This window comes from Corythoichthys intestinalis, chromosome 8, assembly GCF_030265065.1.
Source record: "Corythoichthys intestinalis isolate RoL2023-P3 chromosome 8, ASM3026506v1, whole genome shotgun sequence".
NCBI classification, from domain to species: Eukaryota; Metazoa; Chordata; class Actinopteri; order Syngnathiformes; family Syngnathidae; genus Corythoichthys; species Corythoichthys intestinalis.
The window spans coordinates 21898644-21925810 of record NC_080402.1 but is presented as its reverse complement, the minus strand read 5'-3'; the positions used below and the strand labels follow the sequence as shown (position 1 = coordinate 21925810).

The window sequence follows — 27167 nt, the reverse complement described above, 5'->3', positions numbered from 1 at the left end:
TCATTTTGCTTTTGCTGCTTGTTTTGTGAAATATCGACAGTGCTGTCATGCTCGTTGATGTTCCTCATGGGTTCAAACTGAAAGGGTTAAACAGATGACATGTTTATGTCGCTGGAGTCATACTCTGGAAGCCCGGCAGCGTAACCATTTGACGTCACCGCCCTGCGACGTCAACAACAATGGGGACCTACCAGTTAAACTAATTTAACAAATTGTATAAAAACGAAAACATCGAGAGGAGTTTTCATATCAAATTATTTTAACTCATAATGTTTCTTTTAAGAACTACAAGTTTTTCTATCCGCGGATCCCTTTAAAGAAAAAAAAAAAAATCAGAGTATACAGTATTTCATTAGACATGGAGTCATCAGTGTAAGTTTATTTCCATCAAATTCTATTAAAACAAGGTGTTTGCAAAACAAGACAATAATGTCATATTAGCGCAACATTTACAGAGCAGTGATCTAATGGGATTTTTTTTTCAAATGTAGATGGTTTAATTGTAGATTTTTCACCCCAGCCCAGATCTTGTAAGTACAGTGTAAAACAACAAGTGAATAATGTAATACTAATACAGGGTTACAGTACATTACATATCCAACCCATTTTTATACTGTAATGTTATGTGCCCAACATAAATATATTTTCAAATAAAGCCATAACAAGACAACACAAGAAGTCCCAATTGCAAACAAAACATCAGATTATTTAAATACTCACAGGAATGTAAACATTCATCACATTTGTCTCAGGGTGTTTCACTGTGTGATACCGAGGTATGATGTATACTTGCTGAAATGCACCAAAACCTCATAGAGGGGAAATATAAACTGCCCCAAAAATGAAAAATAACTCCTCTTGAGAGTTAGTGGTGTCTCCTCTACCCGCTGGAGTCAAAAACCTTCTTGCACATGTTTGAGTTTTCCTGGTGGAGTGGGAATTCCGAGCCGGGAATGAGGAACTTCTTGCTCTTTTGTGAAACTACGCTTTTCCCTGATGAGAGGCTCTCATGCTTCTTCGTGTACTCACTGAAAAGTAGTAAAGATTGTCAGATTGTTTTTTGGGGTTGAGGAGGTTTAATTAATTTGGGATTCTCTAGTACCTGACAGGAAAGGTGGTTTTATCCATCTGCATGCACACCAGGAAAGGATATTCAGAGAACTGGACAGTCGTGATGAAGTCAAGGGATGCCTCAGTTTCAAAGCTGACCTCCAAACCGGCACTCATGAAGTCCATGTCTACTGTAACATTACCGGAGACCACTAATGCTCCCCTGCAAAACATCACATATGAACGCTCAATGAAAATGATTATTTTTAAAAATGTACTTATCGTCTGCAATCTACATTGACTCTGTGTGAGGCCCAAAGAAAACAGCTACTGCAATTTCCGGACTCCAAGTTGCACTTTTTCTCATCGTTTGACTGGGCATGCAGCAATACTTAGGTGTGACTCACACATTGACAGCTGTGAGAATGGTGAGCTAAGCATGGTTATACTTTCAGATTTGGCGGAGTTGTTTGAAATGGATACTTATGACTTTAATGGATTTGGTAGAGATTTGGATTGAGGCTGAGTGTTTGGTAAACAAGTTTTGTAGTGCTGTCTAGGCTACAGTTTCTGAATAACTTAAGTTTACAGACACCTATTTAGCCTGTTGTTCTTCATTTCATTGTTATTACTATAATGTATAATGTAAGGTCTTGGTCTCAGATAATATAAAATCCACCCCAAAATGTGACTTCTACTCCAGTGTGAATTATGTATGATTTTTCCTATTCAATGTGCATTTTTTGGCTGGTGCGACTTTTTGTATAGTCCAAACAATACGTAATATAATACTACCAGCAATGACATAAACAGTGAAATAATATATTCATCCACCTTGGACTGGTCGCCTGACAATCAAGGGCAAATACACAAGCCACCATTCATTAGCAATTGAGAGCAGGGGTCCACAACAAAAGGCTACAATTTAAAACAATGCATGAACAAAAAAATCTTCCTGTGACAAGTGCTTCCCCATCTTTATTTACTTATTTACTTCATCCAAACAACTTCCCACATACTCAAGGGCACACGGTAGGGACATAACACTAGGAACTTTTTAGGATGTTCAAATTGTCCCCACCAACTTTTAAGCAACCTTATTTGCATTTCACTGCTGGCCAAAAGTATTGACACCCCTGCAATTCTGTCAGATAATGCTCAATTTCTCCCAGAAAATGATTGCAATCACAAATGCATTGGAAGTAATATCTTCATTTACTTTGCTTACAATGAAAAAACACAAAAAACTGAGAATTGAGAATTGGGCGGGGGGGAATTATTTTACACAAAACTCCAAAAATGGACCGGACAAAAGTATTGGCACCCTTTGAAAAATCATGTGATGCTTCTCTAATTTGTGTAATTAACAGCACCTGTTACTGGCAATAACTAAATCACACTTGCAGCCATTTAAAATGGATTAAAAGTGACTCAACCTCTGTCCTTTGTCCTTGTGTGTACCACATTGAGCATTGAGAAAAGAAAGAAGACCAAAGAACTGTCTGAAGACTTGAGAAGCAAAACTGTGAGGAAGCATGGGCAATATCAAGGCTACAAGTCCATCTCCAAAGACCTGAATGTTTCTGTGTCTACAGTGCCCAGTGTCATCAATAAGTGTAAAGCCTATGGCACTGTGGCTAACCTCCTTAGATGTGAATGGAAAAGAAAAATTGACGAGAGAGTTCAACGAAAGATTGCGTGGTGGATGAAGAACCTCCACTAAAAATTCAAACAAGTTCAAGCTGTCCTGCAGTCCGAGGGTACAACAGTGTCAACCCGTACTATCTGTCAGCGTCTGAATGAAAAGGGACTATCGTAGGACACCTAGGAAGACCCCACTTCTGACCAAGAGACATAAAAGAGCCTGGCTGGAGTTTGCCAAAACTTAGCTGAGAAAGCCAAAAACGTTTTTGGCAGAATGTTCTTTGGTCAGATGAAACAAAAGTAGAGCTTTTTGGGAAAATAAATCAACAGAGTTTACAGGGGAAAAAACAAGGCAAACAAGAAAATAACACGACCCCCACAGTCAAACATGACGGAGGTTCCCTGATGTTTTGGGGTTGCTTTGCTACCTCTGGCACTGGACTGCTTGACCATGTGCATGGCATTTTGAAGTCTGAAGACTACCAACAAATTTTGCAGCACAATGTAGGGCCCAGTGTGAGAAAGCTGTGTCTCCCCTCAGAGGTCATGGGTCTCCCGGCAGGACAATGATCCAAAACACACTTCAAAAAGCACTAGAAAATGGTTTGAAAGCAAGCACTGGAGACTTTTAAAGTGGCCAGCAATGAGTCCAGACCTGAATCCCATAGAACACCTGTGGAGAGATCTTAAATGGCAGTTTGGAAAAGGCACTCTTCAAACCTCAGAGACCTGGAGCAGTTGGCCAAGGAAGAATGGTCTAAAATTCCAGCAGACTATTGTAAGAAACTAACTAATGGATAGTATTGGCTGAGGGTGTCAATACTTTTGTCCGGCCCATTTTTGGAGTTTTGTGTAAAAATGATAATGATTTAGTTGTTTTTTTTTTTTTTCATTCTCTTTTGTGTTTTTTCATTGCAAGCAAAATAAATGAAGATATTACTACCAAAGCATTTGTAATTGCTATCATTTTCTGGGAGAAATTGAGCATTATCTGACAGAATTGCAGGAGTGTCAGTACTTTTGGGCAGCAGTCTATATAATGACTTCAGTTGTATAGGTAATCTAGATTGTCTTTCCATATGTTGTAAGGATAGAATAGATCCTTCAGTTATTAAGTGAATTGCTTTCATTATGTTCAGACTTACATTTATTACTTTTCACTTTCTGAATGTGCCAGTCCATTTTTCCCCCTCAAACGCACGTTTGATTGGCTGATGAATTGCCCCGCCCCCAACCACACAGACACACTCACACAGCCCTGACAGATTCATGTCCACAACATGCCGCCCGCTTCGAAAAGGAGGAATTTTTTTTTTTTTCAGCTAGCAGCAGCCACTGTAAGTAATGTAAAAAGACATCAATGTTGTGAAGGTGGTGGAAACACCCTTAATTTTGTTACTGAAAGTGCGACCTGCATCAGAGTTAGCATAACATTACGCTTTGTGAACTTGCTAACCTGAAAGTTACTGCGGTCAGCCCAGCATCCACAGGGAACAGCAAAGTCAAGACAGCAGTCCCTCATTTGGATCATTGTTTGCATTATGTGCATTACGGTAATGCAACACGTTGCCTTCAGAGTGCAAGTCCCATGATTAAAAAAAAGACAAAACGGGGAGCTATCCAAGAATGGGTCCACTTCACGGGGACACTGACATGAAAAAAAAAAAATCTGTGAAATGAAGTTACACATCAGAATTTAATGAGAGTACTTTGGTCCGAGCCTTAGGGTAGTCTCGTATGCCTCAGATGTAGATCGGTCCTTGGATATCACAGATTTTTTTTCATTTTTTCCCAAATCACTTTTATTTTACAATACTTCAGTTTGAGTCTAGGAGTGCACCAGTGTCCTCCAGAAGTGGACCCAATCTTGGATAGCTCCCAGTTTTTTTAATAAAGAGACTTGCACTGAAAAATGTTTCTTCAGTCGTTTTTGAAAACAAAGGTTTGAATTGAACGTTGTATCACCTGAACCAATACACATGAAAGTTAGTATAAATCAATACAGATTTATTTTGCATTGATCATTTAGCCCAGGGGTCCCCAAACTTTTTCCTGTGAGGGTCACATAATTTTTCCCTTCTCTGATGAGGGGCCAGGGTCAGTTTGTAACAGAAAAAGTGTGACGATTGCAGGAGTGCCTAAATGTAAACATTTATTGTTTTTAAGAAAGCCACAATCAAATAACCCTTTCTAGATTCTTCACGGAACAAAAGTAAATGAAATAAATATAATATAATATAATATAATCAGGGGTGCACATATTTTTTTTGCCCAGGTTCTCAGATGAGGACCTGGAGATGTGACTTGGTCCTCAATGAGCTTGAGAGCCGACCCACCTGATGCAACAGAATTATGACAAGCTTTACTAAGAGCCAATTACCTTTAATTAATTACATTGACAACTAACGCTTGACTAACATCAACTGGCACAACAACATTTCCATTACTTTGAAGTGAAATGTAAAGAAATAAACATAAAGGCTCTAATTCAAAATAAAGGGCATTATGCGGCTCCCACATTAACTCCAAGCCTTTGTAAAAGTGGGAAGTCCTCCTCATAAGAGCTCATTGAACGTGCATGTTTAGCTTTGTGAAATGCGAGCAAAAACACGTTTGTCAGTGGAGTGCATGGCGCTGTTCTTCATTAACTTTATTCCGCCACTTATTCATAGGGCGAGTGGGGTCCTGTCTGACATCGCCATATTGCCACAGGCTCTGTTTTTTTTCGTGCTTTTCAAAGTTTGGATGGCTGAAATTATTTGATATAAAATGCGCTGCTCTTATCAGCAACATTGGGATTCTCACGGCAATTTTTGCACCACATTTCCGTGCGAGCATCATTTGCTTCTAGCCATGGTACCTCCTGCAGCCACTTTTCAGCAAAAGTCCTTTTTTTCGATAACTCCGGTGACGTCTCTGTCGTCTGTCTGTCTTTTGACGGGGGTGGGGAAACACGGAAATAATTACTCAGTGGTGCCTGCCCCTTTGAAATTTTGAGAAGTGATTTTCTCGTGTACGCCGCAAATACAGTGGTCAGCCATCGGTACGCAAAAGCGTATGGAAGCCGTTGAGGGCCAGCGCGTTTGTCTACGTCCAGTATGCATGCGTGCATGCGGACCACTTATGTGCACCCCTGAATATAATAAAAAATAATAACACTATTAATTAAATAGATTAGAACCAAATAACCCTTTCTGGGTTATTCACAGAAAAAAACTAGGAATCATATAGCACTATTGAAAAAAAAAAAAAAAAAAAAAATTTTTTCAGGGGGCCGGAACAAATGTGGAGGCGGGCCGTACCCGGCCCGCGGGCCGCAGTTTGGGGACCCCTGATTTAGCCTATCAATTAATTAGGTTCATATTCGTGAGCAATGTAGCCTTGATCCGCGTTCAATAATCTGGTCCTATTAATGTCCCGTCCACAGCTAAAAGTGCACATGCATTTTATACTGTTATATGGTCCCTAACAACGTTGAGACCAAACCTACGCCCTTGCATCTACTCCATGCAACAAAGTGCACACCTATTCAACTCCATTCAAAAATCCACCTGTCTGTAACTTTGGCCAAGGGGGCATGCCCTGGGAAAGATGCATGTGTGTGGTTTGTTCTGTGTCTATAGTTAGGCCGTCAGTCTATTATCAGGGTGAAAGAGGCACAGTTATGCTGATCCATTCACCTGCTTCTGCCATTCGATTGCACTGACATGTCAGGTCCTGCTTTTTCCCTTAACAGTGAAAAGCCTAAAGCCCTATTTCCACTTTCCTTTTTGTAGTCATCCACCGACAATGGTCAGCAAAACGTCTTGCAACTCCAGTTTTATGTTTGACATTTGCACATCCCGACATTATCAAAGATACTTATGCATTTTAAAAAACACTATTTATGCAACCATACAATGAATTGTCACAGCAAATTTTCAATTCAGTGGCACTACACACCACCAAATACCACCAAAGACATCCGATACACATGCCTGCTCTCATGTATTATGTTCTAAAATAGCGAGCCAGACAGCGCTGACGTCACGTTTCATGCGAGGCCTTAAAGTGAGATAGGTGTGAAGCACAATACTGGATCACTTCCAACTTGTCAAGTGGAACAAGTGAATCAGACAACACTTATAGAGCGTTTAAAGTTCACATGACTCCTACATCAACACGGGTCTATTTGAGGCGCATTGACATGGCAAGAACTTCAGAAACAACCATAAAGGTTATTTTTCTAAGAATTGCAGCAGAGGTCTCCAGAGGTGTTCCATCACACTTGTATGTGCAGTTGTTAACAAACATACCGCAGCTTATGTAGACAAGGTTGTGAACTATTCACTGTATGTGATCATTACAGAAAGGAATTGCTTTGACTTTGGACTGTTTTATTGTGCGGTTTCTGGAATTTACCTGTTATTTACGCTGGTTTTTGACTCCCTGTACCACAAACTGATCTCCATGCCACCAGAGATGTCAATGGCCAGCCCTCCCTGGAACTCTGCGCGTGCCTTCAGACCAGACTGCAACTGAATGACCTACAAGTAAAAAAGTAGGATGATATCCGAAACAGTGTTATGCATATTGTATACATACAGTGGGGCAAATAAGTATTTAGTCAACCACTAATTGTGCAAGTTCTCCAACTTGAAAATATTAGCGAGGCCTGTAACTGTCAACATGGGTAAAACTCAACCATGAGAGACAGAATGTGGGGAAAAAACCCAGAAAATCACATTGTTTGATTTTTAAAGAATTTATTTGCAAATCATGGTGGAAAATAAGTATTTGGTCAATACCAAAAGTTCATCTCAATACTTTGTTATGTACCCTTTGTTGGCAATAACGGAGGCCAAACCTTTTCCGTAACTCTTCACAAGGTTTTCACACACTGTTGCTGGTATTTTGGCCCATTCCTCCATGCAGATCTCCTCTTGAGCAGTGATGTTTTGGGGGTGTCGTTGGGCAACACGGATTTTCAACTCCCTCCACCGATTTTCTATGGGGTTGAGATCTGGAGACAGGCTAGGCCACTCCTTTATTGCCCTGGCTGTGTGTTTGGGATCATTGTCATGCTGAAAGACCCAGCCACGTCTCATCTTCAATGCCCTTGCTGATGGTAGGAGATTTTCACTCAAAATCTCTCGATACATGGCCCCACTCATTCTTTCGTTTACACAGATCAGTCGTCCTGGTCCCTTTGCAGAAAAACAGCCCCAAAGCATAATGTTTCCACACCCATTCTTCACAATGGGTATGGTGTTCTTCGGATGCAATTCAGTATTCTTTCTCCTTCAAACAAGAGAACCTGTGTTTCTACCAAAAAGTTCTATTTTGGTTTCATCTGACCATAACACATTCTCCCAGTCCTCTTGTGGATCATCCAAACGCTCTCTAGCGAACCGCAGACGGGCCTGGACGTGTACTGGCTTCAGCAGGGGGACACGTCTGGCAGTGCAGGATTTGAGTCCCTGGCGGCGCATTGTGTTACTGATAGTAGCCTTTGTTACTGTGGTCCCAGCTCTCTGTAGGTCCCCCCTGTGTGGTTCTGGGATTTTTGCTCACCGTTCTTGTTATCATTTTGAATCCTCGGGGTCAGATCTTGCATGGAGCCCCAGATCGAGGGAGATTATCAGTGGTCTTGTATGTCTTCCATTTTCTAATAATTGCTCCCACAGTTGATTTCTTTACACCAAGCGTTTTACCTATAGACCCTACCCACCGACGTCACAAAACCACGTGCTCGCTGTATGGTTCCGCCCACTTGTCCGTCATTTTGTCTCTGTATTAGCATTGGTTTCAATTGATCGAGGAATTTAAAATGCATTTCATGGAAGACCCGGTGCTTTCTGATGTAAACTCCGTAAACTCATTGGATGTGTTGCATAAAAGGCGTTATGTGGAAAAGCTTCGTTCTATACAGTCGCCAGATCCATATTTGATGCCCAAATCGATGTTTTTCGACCCACTGTCTTCGCCCTGTCTGCCTGACATCTGCTACGCTGATATTTACAATTATCTTGTCCACACAAAATCAGAGCTTGGAGGCTTATAAATACTTCGTTGCTGGTTGGGTGAAACAGGTCCTCGTCCACGAAAATTCGGCAGGAATCTATCTTGTGCTTGGAAAGGTGAGTTACGAAATTTTCAATTCAAAATCTTTTGTTATTGCTAACATCCACTGTCAAGTCTAATGTATTTCATGTCGTTTGTCAATGGAGTTAAGGCTTTTAATGTTTATATGGTTTAGCGATAGCACTCTCACTGCATACATACGTGTATGTTGTCGGCGATTAGCCTAGCAATGATCTTAATTGTGGTTATTTGTCAGCCCAAAACCCTCTAAGTATATCTTAAATGCATCTTACCGGATATAAAATGACTACTACATAGTCTGTGGTGATTTTTTGGTGCCCAGTTTTCACGTCGAATTGCAGCCGTCCATTTCGCTCTCCTCTTTGGATCCCTCGGAATACGGTAAAACTTCAAGTCTCTCCTTCCATCTTCTCTGTTGGTGCAACCAACAGCCACACACGCCTTCACCATTTTGATTATTAATGTTAAGGAGCAGAAAAACACGCCGTAAATAGGAGGAATGTACGTAGCCGTAACAGGTTAACACTATGTTTTGACGGACAATTGGTAGGGTCTATTGCAGATCCAGTCTTCCCACCCTGGTGCAGGTCTACAATTTTGTCTCTGGTGTCCTTCGACAGCTCTTTGGTCTTGGCCGTAGTGGAGTTTGGAGTGTGAGTGACTGAGGTTGTGGACAAGTGTCTTTTATACCGATAATGAGTTAAAACAGGTGCCATTAATACAGGTAACGAGTGGAGCCTCGTTCGCCCTTGTTAGAATAAGTTAGACCTCTCTGACAGCCAGAAATGTTGCTTGTTTGTAGGTGACCAAATACTTATTTTCCACTCTAATTTGGAAATAAATTCTTTAAAAATCAAACAATGTGATTTTCTGTTTTTTTTTTTCTTCTCCACATTCTGTCTCTCATGGTTGAGGTTTACCCATGTTGACAATTACAAGCCTCTCTAATCTTTTCAAGTAGGAGAACTTGCACAATTGGTGGTTGACTAAATATTTATTTGCCCCACTGCATTACAGGGTTCTTGCACTTTTATAAGTCAAATTTAATGCTTTTAAAGACATTTTTAAGAAGTTAAAAGTATAACTACACTGCTTTGTCCAATCAAAGGTTTAAAAATGATTCATCTTGGTCTCGTGTTTCAATATCATAAAAACCTTGTATTTGAACAGCGGCGTGTAGTATTTTCATATGCACTGTGTGCATGGAATGGACGTTCGCCCAAGTGCGTCAGCTGCATACCTCGGAATGATCAGTGAGCAGAATGAGACCCTTCACCACATTCATGGGTTCTCCAGTCATGGAGAACATTTTGGACATGAGGTCGCTGTAACCCTTGAAGAAGGTGACAGGTCTCAGCTGGACATCAAAGAGCAGAGCCGACATCCCAGCAAATGACTCCAAGTCTCCCTCGCCCTCATCCGGTGTGGCGGCAATGAGGGACTCCAAACCCTGTGCCTCGATCGCAACCTAGAACACAGCAGAAGTAAAATTTGATCTTCGTATGTTTCTCTAAAATGGCTGATTATCCAAACCTGCAATCCGTGTAGTGTGGCTCCTTTACTAGCAGCGTAAATGTTCATATTGCTTCTTCTCAGGATTCCAGAGCCGGAGTACAAAATGTCCAAACTGTATGTGGAGGTAACGTCAACAGATTCTGTGGGAAGGGAAGGATAACAGACACTTCATTTTTCTGCCTTATTATTTTGGTGGATATGTGACAGCATTTAGGAGTTTTAATAAAATACAAGTTATCAACAAACAAACAAAAAAATCAGAATAATGCACATGAATGAATCACATTTACTGCCAGCCCAGGTAATTATATAGTCCAGTGATCCCTCGCTACTTCACGCTTTAAACTTCGTGCCCTCAGTCCATCGCAGATTTTTTTCCCCCAATTAAAAAAACAAATAAATACAGATGAGATATCCTGATCCGATCACGTAGTCTCACTCTCAGTCCTGCTACTTTTCTTAGTCAGGCAGTGCACTGGACTTGCTTATTAAAATTAACAATGACTGACAGACATTAAGGTTTCATCTTGCCTCATGCGTCAATCATCGTTTAGCTTGTTAAACAGTTGCTGTGGCAACTCATTGTGTGTGAGTGAGCAACTTGAGAGGATTTGAGTGGACACACTCAATGAAGCATTTAATAAAGACGAGCATTGTTCTACTTTATTCTTGTTTAAAAAATAATTTGGTGGGCAATAACATGTTTAAAACATCATAATTATTAAATTTGAAGTGCTTAAAAAAACATTTATTAAAATATGTATGAACGTTTAAGTTTTTTTTATATGATCTTTTTGGGGAAAAAAAGTAAAAAAAAACATGTCTTATACAGTGTTGTTAATCTTACTGAAAAAAAGTAATTAATTATAGTTACAAATTACTTCTCCCAAAAAGTAATTGCGTTAGTAACTCAATTACCTGAATGTAAGAGTAATTAGTTACTTGGCAAAGTAATTGGTGATAATTACTCCCCCCCCCCCGCCCCCCCCCTCAAAAAAAAAAACAAAAAAAAACATTGGCCACACTATGTGAAGTTTTTTGGGAAGGTTTTTGGTACAATTGGCCCGAGCCCAATTCTTTACCCTAATTTACCCTTTACCCTGAATCAACTGTTAAAAGTTGTTAAAATTGCTCCCATTATTGCATTAGTTTCCTTCTCTCTACTTTCGACATATGAAAGTTTTAAAAATGTTTCATCATTTAAAGATAGATTCAAGTCAAGATTTTGCCGATTTAGAAGTATTTTAGATAAAAAGTTACTTACGTTCTCTACAACAGAGCCGTCCTAAAAAAGTCTACTGCTTTAAGATGGCGGCTGTCTACTAACTCATTTAGTGCCATGTCTGTCATTTTGCATCTAGTTATATCTATGTACAGTACATGTGATATCTACCATGTCTACCATAACATGCGGGCGTAGTTTGTAGGCTATCGGCATGTATTATTGGAGCTACCTAGCATCGCGTTTGCTCGGCGTCACAACTTTCTTGCCTGCTCGGCTCTGTCGTCTCGGTGAGTCCGTCTCCCTCAGACTTTTCGACCAATATAGTAACGCATAGTAACGCATGCCTTTCGCCCTCAGTAACGGTAACGGCGTTGCCAAGATGAGAAAAGTAATTAATTAGATTACCCACTACTGAAAAAAATAACGCCGTTAGTAACGCCGTTATTAACAACACTGGTCTTATATCATTGTATCTCTTTCCGATGCTAAATCTAAATAAATACATTGAACACACAATACATAAATAAATTTAAAAAATTGGGGGCGGGGAGGGGCGGGCTACTTCGCGGTTTTTCACTTATCGCGATGGGTTCTGGTCCCCATTAACCGAGAAAAACGAGGGATCAATGCATACACAAAGTATGTGCTGTTGTAGTTAGTAAAATTGATAATTAAAAATACACATTCATTTTTATAGACGTTCAATCCATTCACTTCCATCCAACCCTCCCATTTCAAAGGGACTGGACGTTTATAGCTGTAAATGGCAGCCAAAGAGTTAATGTAATGTGCATATTTGAAACTCTTATTTACTTAAATTTAGATGGAATAAAACCAAGTTATTAGATCCATTACAATGGCTCTAGTTGTACTTGAGAGCAAAAGCCATGAATGCTTCAAATATTGACTACTTACTTGCCATGAATCCTGAGTATGCAGATGATGACCCGAATTTTGAAAACCGATCATAGTTGTGTGAATTTATCTCTCGCATAACTTGTTTCAAAACTTTGCTGAAAGAAAATAGGATATAGTATGTTTTTTTGTCCCCACGTTACTTTTCTGCTCAGAGCAACAATTTTCAATTTTAATGATGTACAACGCACCTGGCAGGCATGTGGAAGCGGAGGATGTCCTGGATCTTCGACAGCATATACTTGTTCATCTCATGTGGAAAGTGTCCGATGGACAACAGGAGATTTTTGATTTCCATGTAAGAGGGGTTGCTGCTGAGGATGACATCTGCTGCGGCAGCTCGCACATTTTTCTCATAAATCCTTCGATTCTGGTGGTAAATTCTGTTCACCGTCTTTTTAACCTGAAATCACAAATATATAGAGCCATCCTGTATATTTGTCCGACAACCTATCCTCCATATTGTTCTCATAGATTTGGTGTTTTTCAAAATTTATTAGTAAAACAATTCATTTGAAGATTCTTTTGAAATGTTATAGTAGTAACTTGCTTTGGGATATATGCTGTAATAATGTTTTGGCGGTGTCAAATATGCTAGCTTTAGCAGGGAACCACAATGTCTTAAGAAGAACTACCGCAATTTTCGGACTGTAAGGTGCACCTGACTATAATCCGCCACCCACCAAATTTGACACAAAAAACAGCATTTGTTCATGGATAAGCCGCAGTTGTCCTCATTGTATTATGGGATATTTACATCATAAGATATGAACCAGGAACACATTATTTGACAGCGGTATCATAACACTGTCGTAAGACCAAATGAATCACCATGATTCATTGCTTCAAGAAGCTTCATTTGGCCATCACTTGGGGGAGACAGTCAACCTCTGCTGACACCTGCTGTCAACACTGTTGCCATCCAACATGCCTCCTAGCATGCATTGCATTGCTACAGATGTAAATAACAATCAAAATTCATGTTCTGTGCTAATTATTTCTTCAGTTATCCTTCCAGTTATTTCATTAAATGGTAGCTCTAGTATTTGGCAACACTTTGACAGTGGTGCCATAAAACTGTCTAATGTTTGAAAATTACATCTTCACTTTTACTAGCCGTTTCAACACATTGTTTTATATGCCGTTGTTTACAAATGTTGCTATTCCTTGAAAATGCTTTAATATTTTCTTTCCAAATTTGCCACAAAATGATATGCTTACTAGTCTAATTAAATTATTCGCTTTAGTTTTCAAGTTGTTGCTAGCAGAATTCTGATGGGACATTGTTATATGAAAAAAATAATTAAAATTGTCGTTGTGATGTATGAGTATCAGATGAGTATGTGCTGATTATTAACCTCATCACTGATAAGTGAGACGTCGTATCTCTGCAGGCTGGTAAGTGCGATGGTGCTGTATGCGCCCACTTCAGACTCTGTGTATTTGGTAAAGATGGGAATGGCCTCAGGGAGCAGAGAGTTTTTTAGAGCCAGAAGGAACATCTGGACCTCGGACTCTTCTTGTGTACTGTCTGGCCCCTCCAGAATCATCTTCTTAACCTCAACGACTGTCTGGGAATTTGAAGATCATCAGTCAGACAGAAGCGCTAAACCTCATCATGAACATAAACAGGCTTTGAATGGCCTAAAATTATAGCGCCACTTTAGTTTTTAAATGTTTGCTTGCTGCTCACCGATAAGTCACATCCTCCTTTCTGGCAGAGTTTTTGGACAAGGGCTCCCATAATAATCACCACAGACTCCTTGATGTCAGGGCTACCAATCCTTCCTTTCGAAATGTCCTGTAAGGAAAATCCAGCATCAGCACAACAAATTTTTGTCAGCTAGTGTTTTTGTTTGTTTTTGTATTTCATAAGATGGACTCACCAGCAGTGTCTGAAGCATCCTCTCATTAGGATGTGAAGCAAATCCACAGGCATAAAGAAACCTCTCCTGCAGAACCATACCTTTGGCATCGGTGAAGTTGAGGAATTCAAGCATGGCATCCAGAGATGCTGTAGTTTGGGAGGAAGTGACAGCATCCACCACCTGAGGACTAAAATTAAAGACAAAAATTTAGGGTTAAACACTCTACTGAACGTAAAGAGAGAAAGAGATGCAATCATTAAAGTGCCTATGACAGCAAAAAGCATGTTTATTTCATATTTTACGCGGTATTTTATGCTCCTGAATGAAATGGACCGCTTGGATGTGTGTGGAAGCGATCGATATATTTATTCAATTTTTTGAATCCCGCGCCATGAAAATGAGTGACTTCCTGGATTGACGAAGAATGCGAAAGTGACGTCAGCCGGCTAATCATCTTCAGTATACAGCCAATACTACAGTATGCAGAACGACTGTGGATTTATCTGATTTTGCAGATTATTTCGTTTATTTTTCACATCACTCCAGCCCAATGTGCTGCAGACTTTTGTTGCTGCACCAGGGAGAGGCGTGTGTGCCTTTTTGGGTTTCAAAAAGTTCACGTTCACCGCGGATAATGGCCAAAACAAGTCCGACAACTGTGGGACCATTGGACCTACAAGGAAGTGAGTAAGATAAGTGTTTTGTATTATGTCAAAAACTGGGATCATGGCACACGTTCTAATAAAGAGTTGGCTTGCATTTTGTGGGTGACAAGGCTTCTTGTCCACTGAGAAGGCCACTCGGCCGACAACCGGCGGCTTGTCACACACCATGGTCACTTCCACCCCCTCGGTCCTATCCGCGTGTCCGCCGAGAATGCGCTTTCCTCGGCTTGGCGTCGAGCAGTCCCCCGCTCCAATGTTTGGCTGGCCGATGCAGCTCGCTCGGTCCTATTTGCGTGTCCACCGAGAATGGGCTTTTTTCGGAGTTCATTCCCTCGACGAGCACTGCCATCCTGCCGTGGCCGCAGCAGAACGACAAGCCATAACTTGCTCACCACTGGGAGCTGGGCGATCGGTGAAGACAATCAACCCCGCCAGCGTTTGTGACATGAGTCGGGGTAGTTTTGTGTCATTTTTCTTTTCGAAAGGCAACGATAAGACTTAAAAAAGCTGCTCGATTTGAGTTTGCATTTCGGCTAGCTGTCACGCCTCATGTTTTGTTTACGCTCTTTCCTCTGTCTCCGAAGCCGGGGAAGGGAAATGACAAAAGCTGGATTTACTCCGGTGGCATAAAATACCGTTCGGGAGAGGAAGTTTTGACCATTATGCAGTAATTTTGCCCTGTCGTACTGAATAAATGCATTTTTAGTATTTCATATTCCATTTAGCACAAGACTGTTATTCGTCATTACCATACCATTTATTTAGTAATTGGGGAAAAATACTTAGATAAAAAGAATATGCTGTAAATATATTGGAGTAGAGAAATTGAAACAATCATGACATTTTGCTGCTCTCTGTTGTATTTTCCTCGTTCTGAATCTTTTCCCTCAATGGGCTGAATTCTAAATCAGATGAAATCGTGACCCCGCCAACGTTATCCAGCTGGGGACGCTAGAGCACTATAATGACAGGCGGGTCTAAATGGCAGATTAAAAGACTAATTTCTTGTCATCTGCGCTTTGCCGAATTGTTGTATATAGTCGAATCGTCTCAAAATATGATTCTAATTCACATAATAATGCTATTAAGATTTTTTTATGCCGTCACAGGCACTTTAAGTTAATGAAAGGGAAATCCAGCTACTAACAGAGATGTTTTGCTGGCACTCTTTAGCACTTTGAGAATATCGCCTTTGGTCGCCTTCCTGATGCTCTGGATAAGCTCCAGGAAGCTGCGAGGGGCTGATGCCTTAGACAAGCTACCCGGCTCCAGTTTAGTCTCTACAGCCTGCCAGTGTTCGAAGAGCTGAAAGAGGACAAAGTTAACTGATGAGTACATTAACCGGTGATATCTCCAAAGTATACAATAGAAGAGAATTACTCACTGACGGACAAGTCTTGCACCGAGTTTTCATCTTCTCTGCTCTGATACCAACAGCTGCTAGCTTGGCATCGATAGACTTGACAACCATGGCCGCATCTTTTCCAGCACTCTCCAGAGGTCCGGCTTCCGTGCCTATCAGTGTGAATCTCTGCCTGTGAAGCCATCAAATGCATTTACGTCTTCAGAACAATTATGTGTTTAGAAGAATTCTCGCTGAATCCCTTTACCTGGATACAACATTTGCAGATGAAGACCGGTGGGCGTTGACAATCAGTAAGTGTTTTTCTCGGGACACGGCTGAGCGGATGAAACCATCTTCGATTGTGAACACAGTGATGGAGCTAGACTTCCGGGTCACACCCAAAACCTGAGGCGTGACCCAAATCAATACAACGAATCATGGGTGAGATGGTTGTCCACTAACTGACCTGGCTGTGTGTGGTGAATCCAGTTTCTTCGGTCTTACATGACTCCAGGAACTTTGTCCTCGTCACTTTGTTGTTTTCTGCCTTGTATGCAACCGTGCACCTTCCGGACACATCATTCTGTTTCCACACAATTTCTCTTTTAAACTCATCAAACGTCCATCTCATCAAATTTCGTGTCCGAGTATAACGTTTACCTCGATAACTTTTCCCGTATTGAGTTGCAGTTGCAGTAAACTGGACACGCCCCGTTTAAGGTTCTTGATGATGACAGGTTCCGCCCAGTAGGAGTAAAATGCTTTAACCTGCAGAAAAAAATGACAATTGAATTTAACCTACAGATGTCACAACCAGGCATCCGGGCTTCAACCCGAGCATTCCTTTATCATGGTGTCAGAATTCCTTTGCACACTTGCGCATAATAGTGCCTGGTCATGACATCAGTTGCTATTTACATGACAATATTGGACATCTAGATTGAAGCAAAAAAAAAAAAAAGTCTTGGGTACACATGATATAGTAATTACTGAAGAGTAGAGTGCAGATGGACATAGGCAATGATTTGCTTGATTTAATCAGCTCTGATAGTAAAATGCCAAATTAGCTGACAATTCCAAGCAAAAAATAAGTGGATCCTACATGTTTGCTAAAATGCCTCTTTTCGGAATCTATATGTCAAATGGCATGCTATCATAAAAATACTGCCACAAGTGTGGGCCATTGACTGCAAAATTGTTTTGTCAATTTACAACAAATGTATAATTAACTTTTTATCTTGCAATGTTGATAACAGTTTGTGAAGCACCAATATCGACTTTTAGAAAACGAAAGCTTAATTTTAAAGCAATGGGTGTCAAATTCGCCTCTTGTAGGACGTTTCGCCGGTGTAGCACCATTTTTTTTTCTACTTTCGTCCAATCCAGTCTTTCCTGTTCATTTTGCTTTTGCTGCTTGTTTTGTGAAATATCAACAGTGCTGTCATGCTCATTAATGTTCCTCTCCGGTTCAAATTGAAAGGGTTGAACAGATGACATGTTTATGTCGCTGGAGTCATACTCTGGAAGCCCGGCAGCATAACTATGTAACGTCACCACCCTGCGACATCAACAACATTGGCGACCTACTAGTTAGGTAAACTGATTTTACAAATTGTATAAAAAACGAAAACATCAAGAGGGTTTTCAATTTCAAATTATTTTAACTTATAATAATGCAAGGGCGTAAGTTTGGTCTCAATATTGGTAGAGACGATATAACAGCATAACATTAATAAGACCAAACATATTGGGTGAACGGGGGACAGGGCCAAGTTTCTCACCAATATGAACCTAATTAATTGATAGGCTAAATGATTAATGCAAAGTAAATCTGTATTGTCATGTACCAACTTTCACACCTAAAATTTATAACGTCTTAATCTTAATCATTTTTGTTAAATCTAGTCAAATAATTTTCTCCATCTTATTTTGAGTGTTAAAGGCTAGTTAAAAGATTAATGCATCAGATTCTTCCACTTTAATATTACTATTTGTTCATATTGCGTCCATACATCTAAAAGTTAGTAATTTTTCACCCAAATCATGAAAACATTGCTATAAAATGTTTTGAACAATATTCTTGAATTATGAACATTTCTGACAAACAAGTTTTTCTTTTAAAATTAAATATACAAACTTTTTGCTTAAAATATGTCTGTTAAGCTTATTTTCAGCTAGCTCTTATTTCAAGAATTTTAAGTAAAAAAAATTGAATTGAAGCACTGTAGCAGTAGCAAAATTAGTGGTGTGTTCCCCACCTCCACAACATTGACGTCTTTTTACATTACTTACAGTGGCTGCTGCTGGCGGAAAAAACCCTTGTCTTCGAAGGGAGGCGGGGGAGGCGGCATGTTGTATTTCTGTCGGGCTGTGAAGGCGTGTGTGTGTGTGTGTGTGTGTGTGTGTGTGTGTGTGTGTGTGTGTGTGTGTGTGTGTGTGTGTGAGGGGGTCAAGTCATCAGCCAATCAAATGTGTTTTTAAGTGAAAAAAATGCACTGGCAAATTCAGCGAGTGAAAAGGGGTCAATGCAAGTCTGAACATAATGAAAGTACTGTAATTCACTTAATAATGGTAGGATCCATTCTCTCCTTACAACATATAGGAAGACAATCTAAAATCATTATATAACGCAAATAAGTTTGCTTAAAAGTTGGTGGGGATAATTTAAGCATCCTGAATAACTGGTAGTGTTATGTCCCTACTGTCCCTATGCAAACCTACGCCCTTTTAATAATGTTAATCTTTTAAGAACTACAAGTCTTTCTATCTGTGGATCTCTTTAATTACAGTCTTCAACTTTCCTATATTTATGAAACTCTGGCATACAGTGGCAGAACAAATGTGAACAGGGCCCGGGTGCGATAAGCATTGAACGAGACCCCCCCCCTCCCCCCGCCCCGACTGGACCGTCCAACACTGGGGGTGCACGCGGCCCCTCCACACTTTCACAGGCCTCTCAAGATGATGGTCTGGTGTGTGTGTGGGGTGCTAGTGGAAATGTCTTGGGGGCCCCTCCAGACAACCAGCCAAGTGGCTGGCAGAGATATTTTAACACTATATTCCAGCTCAGTGCGTCTCCTTTCAGTTTGACCCTCCCTTCGCCTAACCACACCCCTTCATACCCACAAGCCAGGCCCCTTAGAGGGGCTGGCCCAGTCGCACACCTAGCACCGCCCCTGCTGGGATACAAAGATATTAAATAAAACTTCTGCCTCATTTTTCAGGAACAATTTGGCCTGCTCCATTACAGTATTTTAATGTTGCTCATGAGCCAAATATTTTTTGAGGTGGTGTAAAGAGTTTGAGAACTTCTGGTGTATATCATATATCATATAAATATCATATTTTCAGGTCATGCTCCATGTGCTCTACAAGTCAAGCAAATGACATCATCCCAAAGTGACCCCCGATAACTATGTCATTAATTTGGTATTCAACCACAACATCAGATAGGACTACCAAAAATAGCACATCCATTGCTTCTGTCCCACACTATGTGTGTATGTGTTCTTGGCTTTGTGAATTCCCACAAATAACCACGGGGGAAGACAGTTTTTAGACTCATTATGTCAAAGATTACTCAAAAAGTAAAGCTTTATTCTCCGACGCAGCTGGAACTAGGAGTGTAAATCACGACAATCATGACGATACGATATTGCATCTTTGGACACCTATACAATATTTGCTGATACAACAATGTCTGCTACGATTCAATTTTGATTTGAGGGCCTCCTACAGATTTAATATGATATTATGTACATGCAGTATTTAATAAAACCAGTCAGATTGAAGATTATGCAGTAAAAAAACATTTTGGGCTATTTTCAGACGTTTGAATGAAAACTATTCTTTTTAACAAAATGGCATTTCTAAAATTTCATGATATTGTACAATGTTTTGTATTTCAATCAAGTGCATAGGTTTCCATAGGGACAGTAGGGACATAACAGTACAAACTTTTCAGGATGCTCAAATTGCCCCCACCAACTTATAAGCAACCTTATTTGCATTATATAATGAGTTCAGGTATATAGGTAATTTAAATTGTCTTCCCATATGTTGTAAGGATAGAATTGACCCTACCATTATTAAGTGAATTATTTTCATTATGTTCAGACTTACATTTAGGCAAGGCAAGGCAAGGCAAATTTATTTATATAGCACAATTCAACACAAGGCAATTCAAAGTGCTTTACATCACATGAAAACCATAAAAATCACATTTAAATCAACACAACGTAAAAACCAAGACAAAAGATCGCATTTAATCACAGAATAAAAATAAATAAATGAAAATAAAACAAAAATAGAAATAAAGCCAAAACTACTACTAATAATAATCATTGAAATCAGCAATGGAGATATGCACAAGAGGAATAGAAGGCAGGTAGATTGAAATATATAGACAGTTATGGATATGCAGTGCTAAACAAAAGCGTTTTTAGCCCTGATTTAAAGGAGCTAACGGTTTGAGCATACTTCAGACGTTCGGGTAACTTGTTCCAGAGGTGAGGAGCATAATAACTAAATGCTGCCTCACCCTGCTTGGTTCTGGTTCTTGGAACATGCAGAAGACCCGTTCCAGACGACCTTAGGGGTCTAGATGTCTCATAGGAATCTAACAAGTCAAGCATGTATTTTGGTCCAAGGCCATTAAGTGTTTTGTAGACGAGCAGTAGTATTTTATAGTCTATCCTTTGACTCACTGGAAGCCAGTGTAGCGATTTCAAAACCGGTGTAATGTGGTCCAGCTTCCTTGTATTTGTGAGGACTCTGGCTGCAGCATTCTGTACTAGCTGCAGCTTCCTGACTGATTTTTTATCAAGACCTGTAAATATACCGTTGCAGTAGTCCAATCTGCTGAAAACGAATGCATGCATAAGTTTTTCCATGTCTTGTTGAGTCAGAAGCCCCTTAATTCTGGTTATATTTTTTAGGTGGTAATAAGCGGATTTAGTGACGGACTTTAGATGGCTATCAAATTTTAGGTCTGAGTCAATAATTACGCCAAGGTTTCTGACTTGATTTGTAGCTGTAAGTGACATTGTGCTAAGTTGGCTGCTTATCTTTGACCTTTCCTTTTTTGGCCCAAAAATGATCACCTCTGTTTTCTCCACATTTAACTGGAGAAAATTCTCGCACATTCATTCATTGATTTGATGAATGCATTTACTCAGGGAGACTAAGGGACTATAATCATGTGGGGACACAGAAATGTACAGTTGTGTGTCATCTGCATAGGCGTGATAGGAGATGTCATACTGTTCCATTATCTGAGCTAACGGAAGCATATAGATGTTAAATAAGAGTGGTCCAAGAATTGACCCTTGAGGGACTCCACACGTGAATTTGGTTCGTTCTGACTGATAATTTCCGATTGACACAAAGAAATCCCTATCATGTAAATAGGATGTGAACCACTGAAGAATAGTGTCAGTAAGCCCTACCCACTGTTCCAATCTGCTGAGTAGTATGTTGTGATCAACCGTGTCAAATGCGGCGCTGAGATCCAATAGTAGCAGAACAGATGATTTGCCTGCATCGGTATTCTGACGAATATCATTTAGGACTTACCCCTTTTCATTTGCTGAATGTGCTGGTAACCCCCCCCCCCCCCCCCCAAACACACACACACACGCACGTTTGATTGGCTAATGACTTGACCCACCCCCACCACACACACACGCACCCCAACACACTCATGCTCACACTCACACAGCCCCGACAAAAATATATGTCGATTGTTGACAACATGCTGTCTCCTCAGCTCCCTTCGAAAAGGAGGGATATTAGAAGTTTTTTTTGGCCAGCAGCAGCCACTGTAACCAATGTAAAAAGCTTAACCTCATATGTTTCTCACACAACATAATTAACTATGTGCATTAAAATGATGCTGCATAACCTCATATGTTGTTCGCACTACACAACATAATCATAATTACCTTGGGATGCTGCAAGCTACCTACACTAGCGTTGCAATCAACTGGTCGATCGCAATCAAGTGGTCGATCGCGATCAACGTAATCAGGGCCCCTGATTTAGCCTATCAATTAACTTATTTGCTCCCAGAAACGTATAAATACGTTCTATTTTTAAATGCTTCATTGTCCCCAAAAACATATTTTTACATCTTTTGCGTTTTTTTTTTTTCCCCCCCAGAAAAGAATCTATAGCTTCCGATTGATCTGAGAAACAAAAAACAAGGCTCCAAACCCATTTTAAAGCAATAAAATTGGCCACTGGAGGGCAGTAGTGCATTTTGTAAGACATGCAACCTGATTCAACAGCAATGAACGGCCTAGCAGCACGATCGGAGCGCTGGCGGCATGATGCCAGGCGGCGTTCCAACCGAACAAAACAAGCGAGAGGATGCCTGGGAAGCCAGGCGCTGGACGACCGAGCAAAACGAGGGGGACCCCAGTGCAGCGGCTCGCCGAGCAGACCCCGCAGAGACGCAAAAATAATCCATCTTTGTGAGAGACAACGATGAGGGAAAAGTTTACACGGCTGACGCGGCGACAATGGCGTCATCTCAGCGACAAGGCGTCATCTCTCAGTAGTCAAGTGTAAATAAATTGTTACTTTGCTATCAAAAGCTCTATTTGTCTGGTTGTTCATGGTATTTTGTAAAAGGAAAACATTCAGATGTTTGGGATGTAACTAATTAAAAAAATAGCTTTGCTAAAGTCAAAGTTATGTTTGAATGTATGCATTTACATAAAGCTCATTTTCTCCGTTTTTTCATCAGAAATGGGAAAATTGCTCAAACTAAGCTATTTTCCAATGCTGATTTCTAAAGAATGGAAAAAGATATGAACTTACTTTTTTTCTGCTGAAAGAAGAGAGTCTAATCTTTCTTTTGGTGGGTTCCATGTTTATATAGCAATAAAACAGAATTTTCTGTGGGCCTTGCAAAATCAGTCAAAATCCAGAAAAACGGCCGGGAGCGAAGGGCCTTGCTCTGGTAAAAATGGCTAGGAGTGAATGAGTTAATTAGGTTCATATTCGTGAGAAATGTAGCCCTGACCCCCGTTGACCCAATCTGTTTGGTCCTATTAATGTCCTGTTCCCAGCAAAATGTTTACATGCAGGCTATTCTGTTATATCATATCATCCCTACCAATGTTGAGACCAAACCTACGCCCTTGGTTTCAAATTTTAATTGATTTGATTGGATCGTTTCTTAACCGATCGACATATCAATCCGGATCGATGTTCACCACGATGCCATACCCCATACAATTTCGTTTTTTTATTGGATGACAATAAAATATTTGCCGGATAGTCAGCTAGGACAATAGAAAGATCTCAGTTCGATGTATTGTTTCACTCCACTTTGTTCATTCTGTACATCATGATTATTATTTTTAAATCACACAACTCAGATGGATATGCCAAGGATTGCTCAGCATAGGTCTAGTCTAGTCTCTTTTTCTGTTCTAGACATCATCTGATTTCCAAAATTCTTAGCAGCATGTTGCTGAGCAATTGAAGGCCACTATTGAACGCCATTTCAACCCCAAAACAGACCTATCAAATACACCTATGACACAACCACTACGAGGCATCACACGATTGACAGTGGAAGTTCATTTTAAATCATATAGTGTCCTAGAAGCGTCTAAAGTGGAAACGATTGTGCCACCTGAAGCTTCCACAGGAATACCGAATGCGTTGTCATGCTCAAGGGCCAACATTTTACTGCCAGTGCCAACATCATCACCCATGAGAATCACGTGACCAAGTTAAGAGGACAACAGTCATTAATACTCTAGAAGCAACCATCTAAAACACTGATAATGAATGAGTATTTATGTCAATGTAACTTTTTAATTCTGACAAGTACCTTTCCATTTCTCAGGTGCAGAAAGAAAGGCTTTGTCAGGGCTTCCAGTCTTGTTTTACCCAGTAAATCTTCAATTGTGGTTCCATGGAGGACATTCTTATTCATGGATCGATGAGATACTGGGTCAGCTCTCACATTGGAGATCTAGCGGAGAGACACAAGAAGCAGGCTTGAGCAGTATTAAACCAAAGTGAAATCACATGTCCTGCTCAGGTAACTTTTTTTTTTCCGTGCAAAAAGATATGGAGACAACCTTCAGCTGGATTAACTGCTCATCCTTGTTGCCGGGATCTCTCCACACCAGATTGACATCCACATTACTGGAGATCTTGTAACCGACGCTGCCCTCTTTTGACCTCTGGGCTTTGTCCACCAGCAACTCGGTGGTGTAGCTGAATTTATACAGCTGGTTGTTATTCAGCTGGGGTCCCGCTGCACCACCTGTGGAAACACAACCATCTCAACTTGAGAATATGCAAAACAGCAGCATTCCCGTTCATTTAATAAATCCAAATGGATAATCAACTGATGATATAACTCCAATTAGCAAATTAACAACCTTAACTTTTTCCCCTTAAGATTTCCCATCCAAAATACATTGGGTACCGAAAGAACATGTTTGTTAGGAGGGGAAGATCACATTTTTTCTAGCTTTTAGTTTTAGGTTTGACAACAATTCTGACAGCTGTTTTTATGCTATTTTTTGGGTGTGGATTCCAACACTAGTTTTAGTATTTCCTCTATGATATCATGTTTTTGTTCTGTGTTATTACAAAATGCCCACAACCAGCCAAATTAGTTTCTATTCTATAAATGAGTTTCTCTTGTCATTTGCCTCAAACAAAGTCTTCTGATGCAATCAGTGGCCGTTTCACTAGGTGTGTTCAAGATAACATTTCGTCCTCTGTGCTACTAATGACCAGCTCTTTCTCAGATATGACTCTCGTAATGAATGAAGATGTACTGACGTGTCAGAATAAGATTTCGTCACCACTCATTGATTTCAACAAATCAGGTAATAGTACCTCCAAGACATTCACAGCGTCCACTCAAGGATGTTTTGATTTCATTTTTAAAAACTGGGGAATAAATTGATTTGTCAAATAGATCGACATCCTTAGATTACACAATAAAAATATAAACATCTGAATTTTCCAAAAAAAAACGAAGATAGCATCCTTACTGAGCAGAGTACTCACCACTGACTGGCGTTACCACACAGGAGGCTGCACAAAGCAAGAACACAGCAAGAGTTAACATCGTGTGTTCTCTCTGCAGCCAAATGAATCAAAGTGACACACAAACGTGTCCGAGTGTGTCAAGTGGCACCGAGGGCCAAAAAGAGGCAAAGAAAGTCCAAGCTTCTCCGATTATGTTTTATCAGAGGGGAGGGCAGACTCCAAACTCCATGCTCAAGTACTAAGTATACGAGATAACAAGCAAATCATTAACCTGATGAGCACAGATTTGGCAGGAAACAATGCTAGTGATTGGTGCTTACTTACCCGTCTGACCAAGTGATCAGTGAATCAATGAAATTATACTAGTGGTCATCAACCTGTAAGGAAGAGGATTTCATTTGGAAAACATGGCCAGATCAGTCAATAAATAAAAGCAGAAGTTATATTTTTAAAAAATGCACCCCAAAAAATGTGAATGAGTCTATTTACCCAGCAGATGTGAAGACACGTCCTCTTGTTAGATGCCTTATTTCTACTTGAGGGAACAATTGTGACTTTGTTGATGCAGAATAGCAGGAGGTCTGTGCTGAGTGAAACCAGCCCGACTCAAATTACACCTCTTCAGAAAGCACCAGGTTTATTGGCATTCCCCCAAAAGTTGATTGTGAATTAGGAAAGTAATATGTGTGAGCAATTAAAAAAAGATTTAAAAAATTGTGAATACTCAACTGTCAATTGACCACAAAAATTGTTTAATTGGGGGGGAAAAAACACAAAGACAATGTACGAATTTTATATAAAGACCGACATTTATTCAGATATAGTTACAACTTTCCACAATCCAGTTATTCACACACGAGACGACAAAACAAAAATTTCAGAAAAAAATATTCAAACTAATAACCAAGAATATGCTGAGCTCACATATTTGGCACTGAGTGGTAAGAAAGAGTGATCAATCGACATTAACAATCGTTTTAAGTTTTTGGTGATTAAAAAAAAAACATGACTGCAAAACCCTGTCAAGTAAATTCTGCAGTATTTAAATAATGCTGGTGATGGTGCATGTGTGCCTTTCTTTTAAATGCCATTTATTTATAAGCTATAAATTACTTTAAGTGCAAATACCAACATGTTATACATTACATGCCTTTAAAAAAATCTCCCAATTTCCTGTGAAAATCTACCAGCTAATACAAAAAAAAAAACGGAAAAAAAAAAAAAAAACGCTGACTTTTCTTTTTGTTCTCAGAGTTCAAAAACAAACACACACCTGAAAACCATCAATGGAGAAGAAAGCTGCAAGTGTGATTGACATCACTTGTTGGCAATACAGCACCAGAGGTTACTGCTTCCGAACAGAGTGCCTCCTCTAGTGGTCTCCTGCTGAACTAATATGAAGAATTGAAACAGTAGCTGATCCGCCCAATAAGCGTCATTATTCCTCCATGAGGATTAAAGTGCTTAAAATTGACTTTTGCTGAAAACATTTTCATGCTTCTTCTAAATGATATATATATATATATATATTTACTTTTTAAAAAAAAAAGTCTAAAATAGTAGAAACTTTTCAATACCTACAATAATCACCTTCATTATATACAGTGAGGAGCAGAAGTATTTGCACCCCTTGTGATTCTGAAATAGGCATATGGGGCGTCGTTTGTAAAGCAGCACATGCTCAAAATTACGACATTTTCTCACATTTAGCGCTACAGTGTTTAAAATGGTGTGAAATTTTTAAAGTCACTCCCCCCCCCCCCACCCCCACCCCCCCACCCCGCACATTTACAACATTGTTTAGCACCTTAAATATTCATTTTTAAATA

General features: G+C 40.0%; 1 protein-coding gene across 1 annotated transcript; it reads right to left on the bottom strand.

Moving 5' to 3' along the window:
- Nucleotides 1-337: 337 nt before the first annotated feature.
- Nucleotides 338-27034, bottom strand: mttp (microsomal triglyceride transfer protein). The gene is made up of 20 exons (XM_057843415.1): nucleotides 25828-27034; nucleotides 25663-25715; nucleotides 25357-25576; nucleotides 24411-24598; nucleotides 24158-24301; nucleotides 16972-17079; nucleotides 16778-16894; nucleotides 16577-16716; nucleotides 16351-16501; nucleotides 16114-16271; nucleotides 14320-14488; nucleotides 14127-14234; nucleotides 13792-14004; nucleotides 12625-12836; nucleotides 12434-12531; nucleotides 10312-10433; nucleotides 10019-10246; nucleotides 7096-7220; nucleotides 1103-1273; nucleotides 338-1028 (listed from the first exon to the last, which is right to left on the bottom strand). The coding sequence occupies exons 3-20, from the start codon at nucleotides 25415-25417 to the stop codon at nucleotides 881-883; spliced, it is 2661 nt and encodes an 886-aa protein (XP_057699398.1). The 5' UTR covers nucleotides 25418-25576; nucleotides 25663-25715; nucleotides 25828-27034; the 3' UTR covers nucleotides 338-880.
- Between the last annotated feature and the right edge of the window lie 133 nt (nucleotides 27035-27167).

Coding starts and splice junctions, on each gene's coding strand:
- mttp (XM_057843415.1), bottom strand. CDS start 25,417: ATGTTAACTCTTGCTGTGTTCTTGCTTTGTGCAGCCTCCTGTGTGGTA. Junction 24,599..25,356: donor TGTGGTAACGCCAGTCAGTG/GTGAGTACTCTG, acceptor GTGTTTCCACAG/GTGGTGCAGCGGGACCCCAG. Junction 1,029..1,102: donor AAAACCACCTTTCCTGTCAG/GTACTAGAGAAT, acceptor ACTACTTTTCAG/TGAGTACACGAAGAAGCATG.